This window comes from Nomascus leucogenys, chromosome 20 (assembly GCF_006542625.1).
Source record: "Nomascus leucogenys isolate Asia chromosome 20, Asia_NLE_v1, whole genome shotgun sequence".
In the NCBI taxonomy this organism is placed as follows: Eukaryota; Metazoa; Chordata; class Mammalia; order Primates; family Hylobatidae; genus Nomascus; species Nomascus leucogenys.
This window is the reverse complement of record NC_044400.1, coordinates 16,337,313-16,350,849: the sequence shown is the minus strand read 5'-3', so window position 1 is coordinate 16,350,849 and position 13,537 is coordinate 16,337,313. Positions and strand designations below refer to the sequence as shown.

At 36.5% G+C, this 13,537-nt stretch overlaps 1 protein-coding gene across 20 annotated transcripts in view; it reads left to right on the top strand.

Annotated features, from left to right (window-relative positions):
* The window catches only part of R3HDM1 (R3H domain containing 1), a 198,949-nt gene that overhangs the window by 87,437 nt on the left and 97,975 nt on the right, over positions 1 to 13,537 (top strand). For 19 of the 20 annotated variants that reach the window (XM_030801265.1, XM_030801250.1, XM_003267601.4 and 16 more), the window contains 2 exons: positions 3,687 to 3,801; positions 4,845 to 4,923. In XM_030801265.1, the coding sequence (XP_030657125.1) occupies positions 3,687 to 3,801; positions 4,845 to 4,923 (194 nt within the window). Of the gene's footprint in view, positions 1 to 1,705; positions 1,883 to 3,686; positions 3,802 to 4,844; positions 4,924 to 13,537 lie in introns of those variants that run through there. The other variant, XM_030801263.1, reaches the window with a different exon arrangement.

Below are 13,537 nucleotides of genomic sequence, written 5' to 3'. Positions count from 1 at the left end.
GTTTGAGCAACTTGGAATGCTCCTTTATCCCAACAAACAGTTTCCAAGGAATTTGGGCAATTTTGTGGTTATTTAAGAAGCCATGACTGATCCATGACATGTACATCTTTTTTATAAAGTAAATATCATTATACATTTGGTGATTCAAACTAAAATTGTTATACTCTCTCTTGATTTACATGATACCCTCAAAAGCCTATTGCAGATATTTAGGATAGTTGTCACATATTCAGAATATGTACTGTTTTTGAAAAGCACTACATTTTATTGCTTGAAAATGCAAGGAAAATATTTTGAAATAGATTGTTGTCAATGAAATGTACTTAAAAATGTGTTTGCTTTGACATTTCTTTGCATCAGAAACATAGGGCTGAAAATTAATTTATGATTTTTTTTTTTTTTTTTTTGAGGCGCAGTTTCACTCTTGTTGACCGGGCTGGAGTGCAATGGTGTGATCTCAGCTCACTGCAACCTCCGCCTCCCAGGTTCAAGCCATTCTCCTGCCTCAGCCTGCCGAGTAGCTGGAATTATAGGCACCTGCCACCACGCCTGGCTAACTTTTTGTATTTTTAGTAGGGACGGGGTTTCACCATGTTGGCCAGGCTGGTTGCGAACTCCTGACCTCTGCTCCTAAAGTGCTAGGATTACAGGTGTGAGCCACCACGCCCGGCCGATTTTTTTTTTTTTTTAATGTATCTACATAGGAGATAACTGTATGCATTTATTTGATACACTAGATATATTTTAGCAATGAAATAGACTTTCTAGCAAAAAGCAGAAATACAGTCAAAATTTACTAAATCCTTGCTTGGAGAACATTTTCAAATATTAACCTTTGGCTTTTGCGTGATTGTAATAAAGCTGAAGAGCTATAATACAGTCTGAAAAAAAATCGATAAAACTGTTTTTTGAAACAGCACTTTTAAAAAGTTCTTTTGGCCAGGTACAGTGGCTCACGCCTGTAATCCCAGCACTTTGGGAGGCCAAGGCAGGTGGATCATTTAAGGTCAGGAGTGCAAGACCAGCCTGGCCAACATGGTGAAACCCCGTCTCTACTAAAAATACAAAAATTAGGCGGGCATGGTAGCACACGCCTGTAATCCCAGCTACTTGGGAGGCTGGGGCAGGAGAATTGCTTGAACCCAGGAGGCAGAGGTTCCAGGGAGCCGAGATTGCGCTATTACACTCTAGCCTGGGTGACAAGAGCAAAACTCATCTCAAAAAAAAAAAAGTTATGTTGTACAAGTCAGAGTAAAGAGTACGCCTGTTTGGGATGGAGTAGGAGGCAGTGTAATGTTTTTGAAAATTCGTTTCTTCGTTCTGTTGACCAAAAAACAGATGTTACACCATCTTAGCCTCATGACAGTCAAAAGAGATTGAGGAAGGAAGGGTCAGGCATTCATAAATCTGTTAATACAGAGAAAGCGTATACTTTTTGAAAAAACAAAAGCTGTACCATGACCTTTGTTTTTTGTAGTGCATTTTACCTATTTGAAAATATCTCTCTTGAGGGAGAGCCTGTTATGGTACTAAATTTGGCTAGTCAAAATTTATATGAAGAAAAAATAACAGGAATGTATGTTGTGTATTGATATATACATTATTGATCATAGATAAATTTTTGTGTTGACAGTTCAAAAAGATGAGTTATGGCATGTGGATAATGACTAAAGAAGCTATATCAAAACTCAATTATTTCCCTTAATATATTCTTTCTCAGTTTCTCTTAGATACAATAAGCTTTTTCTTTTTGGATAATTGCCTATGAATGCAATCCTCTGAATAAAAGATACTTCTTCTAGTAGGAAGTCTTTTTCCAAGCCTTGAGATAAATAAATTGCACCTGAGTGGAAATTGGAAAATAAATTATTTCTCATGAAAGGTACTAGTATCTAATCCTTGATGGTAGACACACTTTCCAACTAATTTGCTTGATTCAGAATTGATTTTTGAGGAATTAATCTGGAATAAAACTCATTACTCAAAAAGTTGAGAGGCAATTAAGAGAGAGATGTCACTTGCATCTGATGAGAGCTTGTGAGAGGGAAATGACCTCAATAACAGATGTCATTGACAGAGTGAAGAGTAAAGGAATTGCAGCTTCCTATGGAGAGGTAGCTATTATTCCAGTTATTTATAGTCTGAAGAATTTGTATATAAGAACTTCAGTGTTTAAAATGTATTTTACTTATTTGCTACTGAAAACTAGGCCAACTGAAGACAGGCCTCAGTATATTAAGCTTACAAGACTTTAAAAATATAGTTCATTTTGATAAAATAGTTTAGTATCTGTAATTAAAATATATGGCTTTTTGAGGAGAGCTTAGAAATGCAATCTGCTAGTTACTAGAGTGCCTTTTAGTGAAGATCTTAAGAGGAGGTAGTGTGAAATCTTTTCTCCCAGCCGGGATTTCACTGGGTTCCTCTTGAGTAACCAGAATGGTAGTTACAAGTCAAGAAAACTTCTAAATATTATACTTCTGAAAAATAGTTCTGGGATTTATTTCTAGATACCTGTTTTACAGTTATGAAAAGAGTAAAGAAAGTGGGTTGGAAAATGAATCACAATAAGAAAAATTACTTACTGGTTGATGAGTGTAAGGAAGTTGCCAGTGTCTTTGGTAAACAAGACAGAGAGTGCATAAAGCAAGTGTTTGTCATGCTAGTGAAAACTGCCAGTGTGCATCATTTACCCTATATTATGAACATAAATTTTAACTGGTATGATGAATTAAGAAGAAGAAAAGAGATGAAAATAGCAGGTAGCAGTCCTATTGGGGTAAAAAGTCTACGTGTCTGATTGATGGTTTTCATGACTATAGAACAACAGTATAATTTAGTCTAAAAATAGGCTACACCTTTATCTTTAGTAAAACTGGTGTAGAATTTATTATAGCTTTCTTTATAACTTTACCTAAGTAAACAGAGCTACATGATTTTTGCCTTTTCTGTGTGGATTAATTTCTAGTAATCCCTTTAGGTTCTGGAATTACAAGTAATGGCATTGCTTTTAAAATAAAACGTGAGTTCTCCTTTCAGTCTTATAGAATGTGGTTACTTTACAATTAAACATTACATATCTGTAAGGATACAATTTTGTTTGAAATCTTTCTAAACAACTGTGGTGATTGAAGGATTGACAGTGATATATAAATCTCAAAAAGGAAAAAAAGCTGTGTGCCATTGATTTTGGAAATTTTTGTACTTAACATTTTTATATGGTAGGAGAATGAAGGAATGTGTGATTGTAATGGATACTCAGAAACCTGATTTTTATTAATCATTGACTTGACACTTATACATTCATATTATCATGATTGATGATAATTATGCTCTTGCTTGGCATCTTCCTTGCAAAAATAGGTTAAGAAGACCTGAGTTCTCATCCTCCAGAGATTTTACAAGTTGATGAACTTAAACTATAATAGAAAACATTCATTTTCTCTATAATCTTGAGGATTTGTTTTAATTGATATATTCAACTCAACCTTAATTTTACATTTTACATAAAGTATTTGATAAAAGTGGTAAAGTATTATTAAGTTGTTTTTTAGTTTGAAGAATCCAGTTGGGTAAAATAATCTTTTTCCTCTGTACAATTCTGTGTTACTCAAAAAATATAAATGTGTGGTATTAAATGAATTATATTGTATTTTCATTGAATAATTGACTTTGCCTTCCAACAGGAGAAAATTCAGATCCAGTTAACACAATCATTTGAGAAAGAAGAGAAGCCCTCAAAAGATGAAGCAGAAAAAGAAAAGACCAGTGATAAGTTGCCCAGAAAAATGTTATCAAGAGGTTTGTAGTTGTTTTGTTTTGTTTTTTTTTAAATAATTTTGCTATCAGTAATTCCATCCTTTTCCCCTTGAATAATTATATATAGTATATCTTTATGTAAAATGACACAGAACAGACTGGAAGGATGATATAGTACTTACTCATCTGGGCAAAATGGTTTAACACAGTTCCATATATCAGTAAGACGTCAGTCAAAAACTGCAACACATAACAGACCTTGAGGAAGGTAAATATCTTAATCTCTTACTGGTCCCTTACTCATAGTAACATACTAAAGTCATTATAATTTTTATATTGATTCCACTAAGGATACTATCACTCCTGAATTCCTTATGGTACAAAGAGCTGATGTCATAATATTGAGTATCCAGTAAGAATATTCTTGGAAACAGAGTGTTTATTTTTTATAAGTTTGGAGGGTCTTCACTATTACCTAGCATTGCAGATCAATAGAAATGCTTTTTAAATTTAAAAACCCAGTTATGTTGACCAGTATTATAAATAGTATAAAGATACTACATTTAAGTCGAAGATAGCATGAATATTTGAAAAGTATTTTGACAGCAAGCCTGTAGTAATAGACCTGATAAAAATCAAATTCTTTCACAACTAAAATTTCTATCTACCTCCAAATTACTGCCTCCATTATATTCATATCTGAACTAAGCTGTCTTAATTTGCTACAAATGTAGTCAATTATGTAAATCATTTAAATTTTTCACCCACGGAGGCATTTTGAACATGAGGTTGTGGTGAGTATATAAAAGGATCTTTATTTAGAGGAAATTAAACAGACACATGTGAGAGGTTAATTTTTTTTTAAGAATGTGCGTGGATATGCAGTTATATAAACTCATGTCATGCACATTATATGGGAATAGAAAAATTGTGGTCACCTGATTTCATTGTAACTTTTCCTACTTTGTCAAATTTTTTTCATTGTGGGGCATCTTGTTTTATTTAAGATATACATCATGTGTAAAAGGGAATGGGACTTGTTTTCAAACAACTTTATACTGGGTTTTTGTGTTGTTGTTTTTTAGATTCCAGTCAAGAATACACTGATTCAACTGGCATAGATCTACATGAATTTTTAGTAAACACATTAAAAAACAATCCCAGGTAAAAATTAAATATTATAAGGTTTCCATTGCTTCTAGAGTACCATAATTTTGCTATATATGTTTTCATTACTGAGTTAGAGTAATAGAATAAGATTGCAGATATTTGAAGTACACCAGAAACATTTTAGTTTTTCAGGGTGAAGTTGTTGTTGGTCTAGTATATGCAAATATATAAATATATTTTTGCATTATGCATGTCACCATGATGTATGAATTTTGGGAAATACAGAATCACTAAGATATTTAGGCTCTTAATTGAGTTAGACATATACCATTAATCATGAGAAAAAAGAAAAACAGGTATCTCACCACAGTGCACTCAACCAAATAAGAACTTAGTGTATTCACTTATGAGTTTTTGAACTTTTTAAATGCAAAGTTTTTGTTCCTTCTTGCTGAGTTTATAAACCATCCATCCAAAGATTTTTGAGGTGTTTGAGTCAGTACTTTGTGAAATCTTTCATTTTGTCAGATTACTAAATGAATAATTTTTAACTTTTTGGCAACTCATAAGCACTTTGAGGCATTCTCCCTACAAAAATGGCTACCCATAAATTATCTGACCAACACTTTTCATGGAGTGAAAGATGCCAAGGTGAAGAAATCTTCCTATAGATGTTAGCTTTCCAGAGTAGTAGGTATTTGACATACGTTGAAATAAAAATGATGTCACTAGATATGGGCACACAAAAGATAAGAGAGTTGTTTATGTCTTATACAGTCTTGCTTCAAGATAGCTTGTTTTTATTCAGGATGTATTGTATTCAGTACTATCTTGATTTTCTGTTTTGTATTTAATATCAACCCCAAAGAGAATTACCAAAATGAAGTGGTCTCTATAATAGAAGCTGAAGGATTATAGGTAAGGATTTAGAGAGAAGATAGGCAACTCTGCTTGACTTTTTTTCCTCCAGTTCAAGTTTATTCCTCAGTAGTCCCAACAGAAAGATAAATTTATGAGTCTATTGAACAGCTCTAACTATGTGCCAAGCATTGTGCTAAACATTGTAGATACGAAAAGATATTACATAAAAGCTTTGACCCTACAGTATTCACTGTCTCTGTACTAGAAAAAGACACATGATAATTAAAATAAAACAAATGTAAAAGAGGTTTACAGGTGCTGTAATAGCCAGAGAAGGGCCACAACCTCTGAAAGGATTTGGCAATGTGTCAGTGAAAAGGTAGTGCCTAACCTGAATCTTGAATTAAGAGTGTTTTATATTGGAGCTGCCTATACAGAGAAGCATGGGAAGGGCATTCCAGATAGAGACTAGAGGATGCCAAGGCATAGTTATGTGAGAGGAAGTGTTATATTCAAGGAAAGGTAAGATTGTACCCTCTGGCTCTCACAGGCATGTGGCAAGTTATTCTAGAAAGTGACGGTAAAGGTCGGGCACAGTGGCTCACACTTGTAATCCTAGCACTTTTGGGAGGCCGAGGCGGGTGGATCACGAGGTCAGGAGATCGAGATCATCCTGGCTAACACGGTGAAACCCCGTCTCTACTAAAAATACAAAAAATTAGCTGGGTGCCGTGGCGGGCACCTGTAGTCCCAGCTGTGCGGGAGGCTGAGGCAGGGGAATGGCGTGAACCCAGGAGGCAGAGCTTGCAGTGAGCGGAGATGAGCCACTGCACTCCAGCCTGGGCGACAGGGCGAGACTCCATCTCAAAAAAAAAAAAAAAAGAAAGAAAGTGACAGTAAAGGTACTGATGAGGTATGAAGCATAGGTCATATCCAACTATTGTCAACAAGGGATAATACCAACACCCTATGGCAGTGAGGAAATGTGAGGGGACCTTTTGATTGTCCCAGTGAGTGCAGAGTGCTGCTGGGAAGCCAGGGATGCCAAAAAGACCTATAAAATGGTGATGAACCATGAAAAATTGTCTTGAAATGCCAGTAGTGCATCAGTCAAGAAATACTGAGTATGGCATGCCAAGTTAAGGAGTAACCAGGATTTTAAATAAGGCCATACCATAATGAGATTTGTGTTTTGGAAAGATTACTTTGGTGTTTTAGAAAGATTATTTTGGCAGAGATAACTGTAAACAAAAAGAGTGGCTAGGAGACCATAGAAAAGAATGGAGAGGAAAAGACACATTTGAAAGATATTTAGGAAGTATCATGGCAGGACCTGATGATCATTTGTCTATGGAAAGGCAATGAGGACAGTAGAGTAGAACAGAATGGCCAAGTACTAAAGATAGCAAAAACAGGGCCTGGTGGCACGTGCTTGTAGTCCCAGCTACTCAGGAGGCTGAGGTGGGAGGATTGCTGGAGTCCTGGAGGTTGAGGCTGCACTGAGCTATGATCTCACCACTGCCCTTCAGCTTGGACCCCATCTCTAAAGAGAGAGAGAGCAGAGGAATCCTGAGAACATTTGTCCTGGAACTCAACCAAAAGGGAACAGTTACACAGAAAATAAAATAACAGAGGGGCCCTACGCAATGATTCATGCCGTTAATCCCAGTAATTTAGGAGGCTGAGGACAGTGGATCACCTGAGGTCAGGAGTTCGACACCAGCCTGACTAACATGGTGAAACCCCTCTCTACTAAAGATACAAAAATTAGCTGGGCAGTGCATGCCTGTTATCCTAGCTACTTGGGAAGCTGAAGCAGGAGAACTGCTTGAATCTGGAAGGCAGAGGTTGCAGTGAGCCGAGATCACGCTGTTGCACTCCAGCCTGGGCAATAAGCAAAACTCCATCTCAAAGTAAATGAATGAATTAATTAAAATAAAATAATAGAGGGATATGAAAATATAAGTATTGTAAGATTGTGAAATATATATATTTGGTCTTCCTCCCTGTTTCCTAGCTTACAGCTAAAATACCTGTAATCTCCAAAGAGCTATCTTTTTGTATGCTAATGTTGACTGATAGCTTCAAGATACCAGATTAGGCTGGTCACTGGAAGGACAAAGGCATGATCAGAGGGTTGGGACTTCAGCCCCTGCTCCCAACCTCCTGGATGAGGAGATTGGTGAAGGTCAGTCTCCTCAACAGTCATGCCTACATAATGAAGACTTCATAAAAACCGAAAAGGACAGGTTCATAGAGCTTCCAGATAGCTGAACACATGAAGGTTCCTGGATGTCAGGCCTCAGGAAAAGAATGCAAGCTCCATCCCTCTTCCCCCATACTTTGTTGTATGCATCTCTTCATCTGTATCCTTTATAATAAACCAACAAATATGAGTGTTTCCCTGAGTTCTGTGATCCGCTCCAGCAAACTAGTTGAATCCAAAGCAGGGGTCATGGGAACCCCAACTTGAAGCCGGTAGTCAGAACTTCCAGAGGCCTAGACTTGGAACTGGTGTCTGAAGTGGGGCAGTCTTGGGGACTGAGCCCCAAACTGTGGGATCTGACACCATCTCCAGGTATAGAGTGTCAGAATTGAATTGGAGGACACCCAGCTGCTGTCCACTGCAGAATTGCTTGCTTGCTTGCTTGCTGGTGGAGAGAAATCTCCACATATTTCGGGTCACAGAAGTCTTCTCTGTTGATTGTTGTTGTGTTGGTGTGAGAACAGAGGGAAAACATGATTAAAGAGGTTTTCCAAAACAAGTACCAAAAATAATTCATTAGATTCAGAAGTTAGAAATTGTTGGCTATTTTAACAAGTCATTTCATTTGGGATAGGATGGTGGGAACCAGAACTCAGTGGGTTGAGTAATAAGTGGGAAGGTAGGAATTCATAACTAGTATGAGTAAAACAAGATCCTAGACAGGCAGAATTTTTCTTCTCTCTCTAAACCTGTGGGAAAGACATCAGCAAGGAACAAAGATTATAAATCCATTTTTATGTCTTCCAAATTATGTTTTGATTATGTAGTTATTTTTCCTCTATAGATGCAAACGTTTTTAAGTTATCCACGTAGACATTTTTTAACTGTACGGTTTAATGGTTTTTAGTATATTCTGTAAACAGATAGGAGCACTATCACCACAGTTATAGAACTTTTTCATTGCCCCAAAAGAAACCCCATACATTGTAGCTATTCCTATGCTAATAATAATAGTAATACTGATATTGGATGATCCCAACCCTAATCTGTTTTCTGTTTCTGTAGATTTCCCTGTTCTGGACATCTCATATGAATGAAATTATATAATATATGGTCGTTCATGACTGGCTTTTATTCACTTAGCGTAATGTTTTTAAGGTTCATCCATATTGTAGCATGTATTGGTTTTTTATTCCTTCTGTGTATGCATTTTTATTTGAGCAAATATACAAGTGAATAATTTGTGTAATGGCTAATGTATAAGTTACTATTAGTGTCATTGTGGTTTTAGGAAGTTGAAGCTAATGTTAAATTTTGTGAGAAATAAGGTTTGCTTAATAATTGATTCAGTATTCTCTCTCAGTGAAGCATACAGCTAATTGCCAGCTATACCTGGTACACAATGAGTTAGAAGTATGGCAAATTCCCACTGAAGCATTCAGGGTTGAATATTGCCTGGAGAATTCTACTAAATGTTAAGCAGATTTATTTTTAGTGATAATAAAATTTAGTCAACCTTTCATTTTTGGATCACTTTAACTTCAAATTTTTTTTCACATCATTAAATCTTCATTATCTTGTTCACAGCACAATAAATAAACTAAATTTCAGGGGTTAAATAATAAGTTATCTGGAATTTCTGGGTGTCTGCAATATTTTCAGAGACTACCCTATTAAATACAGTCATTAATAAACTAGAACCTAGGAACCTAAAGGTGTTATTGATAAAGATTACACTCACTGATATAATTTTATACGTATTTTTGTGTTGCTTTTAGCCATATTGTATAAATTTTATATGGAGAAATATGGATGGTACAGATAACTATATTATGTAACAGGAAAACGATAACATGGATTAATCCTGAAAATGGATATTTTTTAAGTAATTTGCTCTAGGGAACATCACGTATTTGTTCTCTGAAATATCTTCTAAAAGTCATTTTTATTGGAGGTAATATTTAAGTCATTTTATTTCTTATCTGTTGCAGACATTTAACCAAGAGCATATGAAACATTGGGTGGAGGGTGGTCAAACAGAAGCATTACTATTTTCTTCTTTATTTGCCGCTGGTATAACATCAGTTCCCTCTCTCTCTAAAATTACTTCTGGAATAATGACTAGAACACTAGTAACTAAAAGATTGTTAGCCTTTCATTTTAGCTTTTAGTTTATTAGCTTGTTTTTATTACTTCTTTAATAATTAATCGCATGTATCAGTTCATTTTAAAGGTTACACGATAGAAGTTTTAGTTTGTGCCTACTTTTAGATGGTTTTGGCTCACCTGCTAAAACATCAATATACCTTAAGAAAAGTAGTTTACCTGTTAGGTTGAGTCTCATATGTAGGGCCCCTATAAAGGATTAGTAACCTTTAACTTATGACCATTATAAAAATATCTAATCTCAATTACAGATTTGAAAATTTGAAAGCTTGGATGAGCTGCAATGTGGAATAAAAGGCAGAAGGTATAAATCTTAAGACCTTAGGAAAGTTGTCATTCTTATTTTTTTAACAAGTGCTACTAAAAGCAGGGTATCTTTTTTAAAATAAGTGACCCAGATAATCCAAAATCCTCTGCAATCTATAGATCTACGTATTATGGGGAGAGAAAGCCTAAATTTGTATCAATTGCAGTAAAATTGTTAGATTCTGTTATTTCATGAAGATAGTGGAAATTTCAGTGGCAGTACATTCACTGAAGAACAATTGAAATATTCTTATACCTACTCTTTAGCTCAAACACAGAAAATCAATTTAAATGTACTGTTTTATGAACTCCAAATAAGTTGCCTGCTTTTTTGTTTGTTTGTTTTTGAGACGGAGTTTCACTCTTGTTGCCCAGGCTGGAGTGCAATGGCGCGATCTCGGCTCACAGCAACCTCTGCCTCCCGGGTTCAAGCAGTTCTCCTACCTCAGCCTCCAAGTAGCTGGGATTACAGGCATGTGCCACCATGCCCGGCTAATTTTGTATTTTTAGTAGAGATGGGGGTTTCTCCATGTTGGTCAGGCTGCTCTTGAACTCCCTACCTCAGGTGACCTACCCACCTCAACTTCCCAAAGTACTGGGATTACAGGCGTGAGCACTGCACCCAGCTATTTGCCTGCTTTTGATTCTCGTCGTTATTTTTTTTTACAATAAGGCAATATGTAAATTATAAAAGTTAACTGAAAATACTGTCTCACGATAACCCCAAAAGCTTGGATAAGGCTGGGCACAGTGGCTCACACCTGTAATGCCCGCACTTTTGGAGGCCGAGGCGGATGGATCACCTGAGGTTGGGAGTTCGAGACCAGCCTGGACAATGTGGTAAAACCCTGTGACTACTAAAAATACAAAAATTTGCCGGGTGTGGTGGCACGCACCTGTAACCCCAGCTACCGGGAGGCTGAGGCAGGAGAATCGCTTGAACCTGGGAGGCAGAGGTTGCAGGGAGCCAAGATTATGCCACTGCACTCCAGCCTGCGGGACAGAGGGAGACTGTCTCAAAAAAACAAACAAACAAACAAACAAAACTTGGGTGAAAGAGGGTCTTATAGTTTAGTAAATAAATTCTTTGTTGGGAAAACTTTAGGAAGTAAAAATTCTTCACCCTCCCCTAAAATTTAAGAAAAACAAAAAGAATACTAAAAGACCTTCTGGATGAAGTAATTTTATTAATTTATTCCATGCAAAATATATTTGTTGAACCTTTCTATATACAAATAGTTCAAATAACTATATATGACAATAATTGTGATAAATGCTATTAAAGAAAAATATGAAAGAAACAATTCTAAGAAAGAATATAAGAATGTTTCAGCAAAGGGGAACAGCATATTCAAAGTACCTGAGAAAGATAGGAGAGCTTGGCAAATACAGAAATAAACCAGGATGATAACAGTTTTGTGAGTTCAGGTCAGGAGATGAGGCTGGAGCTGGATGAAGACCAGCTCATGCCTGCCTTGTACATATGTTTAGTTCTAAGAACAGTAAGAAACCCATGACAGATTTAACAAAGGGAGCAATGTGTGATCACATATGTGTTCTTAAAAGATGGTTATGGGCCTGGTGCAGTGGCTCACGCCTGTAATCCCAGCACTTTGGGAGGCCGAGGCGGGTGGATCATGAGGTCAGGAGATCGAGACCATCCTGGCTAACATGGTGAAACCCCGTCTCTACTAAACGTACAAAAAATTAGCCAGGCATGATGGCAGGTGCCTGTAGTCCCAGCTACTTGGGAGGCTGAGGCAGGAGAATGGTGTGAACCCGGGAGACGAGATTGCGTCACTGCACTCCAGCCTGGGCAACAGAGCAAGACTCCGTCTCAAAAAAAAAAAAGATTGTTATGCATGTTTCATGTAGAATAGATTAGGGAAGATACAGGGAGACAACATACTCCTGCTGTAGTAGTCAAGCCAGAAATCATGATTGCCTGGATCCAGGGTTGTGAAGGTAGCAAAATAGATCAAAAGTAGATAAAATTTGCAGTAGTAATTAACTGTATAGGAGCATTTGAAAAAGGATGATTAAAAAAAAAAAAAAAAAAAAAAAAACTTTGAGACCAGCCTGACCAACATGGAGAAACCCCGACTCTACTAAAAATAGAAAATTAGTCTGGCCTGGTGGCGCATGCCTGTAATCCCAGCTACTCGAGAGGCCGAGGCAGGAGAATCACTTGAACCTGGGAGGCAGAGGTTGCAGTGAGCCAAGATTGTGCCATTGCACTCCAGCCTGGGCAACAAGAGTGAAACTCCGTCTCAAAAAAAAAAAAAAAAAAAAAACTAAAATTCTCATGCTTCTAGTATCATATACTGAGTAGAAGGTGGTGCCACTTACTGAGATGGGATATACTAAGGAGAAGCAGGTTTGGAGACAAAACTGAATATTGCTATAATTTTTGTTAAAATGTAATTCTGTGTTCAGCTTTGGATTTGAAATCAGGTAGGCATGTTTTTCTCTTGATTTTTTTTAAACGAATATAAAAATGTATAGTTAAATATTTAATCAGTGATGGAAAAATTATTAATTAGTTTTATGAAACTTTTGCAGTATAGGAGGAGAATCAAATGCAGGTCTGATGTGTAGACTTTCAGGTGACTGAAGGAGGGGCTACCAGTTCTTCCATTGAAATTGAGAATAATCTGCATAGTGTCTATTTTAGGGAATCATTTACCTCTTGGCCTCATTTTCTTGATCTATAAACTTTGGAAGACAAAACTGAATGATTTGTGAAGCTGCTTTTAGCTTTAAGTTTCTGTAAGTTACATTTTTTTTTTCACATGTACATGAAATTTCCAATTAGCACAGGAAAATTCTGGAGCCATGTTGTGGGTATGTGAGCAGGGAGGTCCTTTGGGGAGCGATACCATTAATTTGTTGCAGCCAAGAGAACTAAATAAGACCCTAGTGATCTAAAGGAGCACACACAGGTACTCCCTAGAGTCCTTATTTATTTTATATGTTGGAGGTTTTTGGTTCACTTAGATTTTTATGGGAAAATTTAAAAATATATAATGGCAGTTTATAGAATGGGTTGAAATATCCTCTTCTTCTAAATTAGCGATATAATTAATACTTCTCTGCCATAATCCCATCTACATGCTAGTATTAGATTCC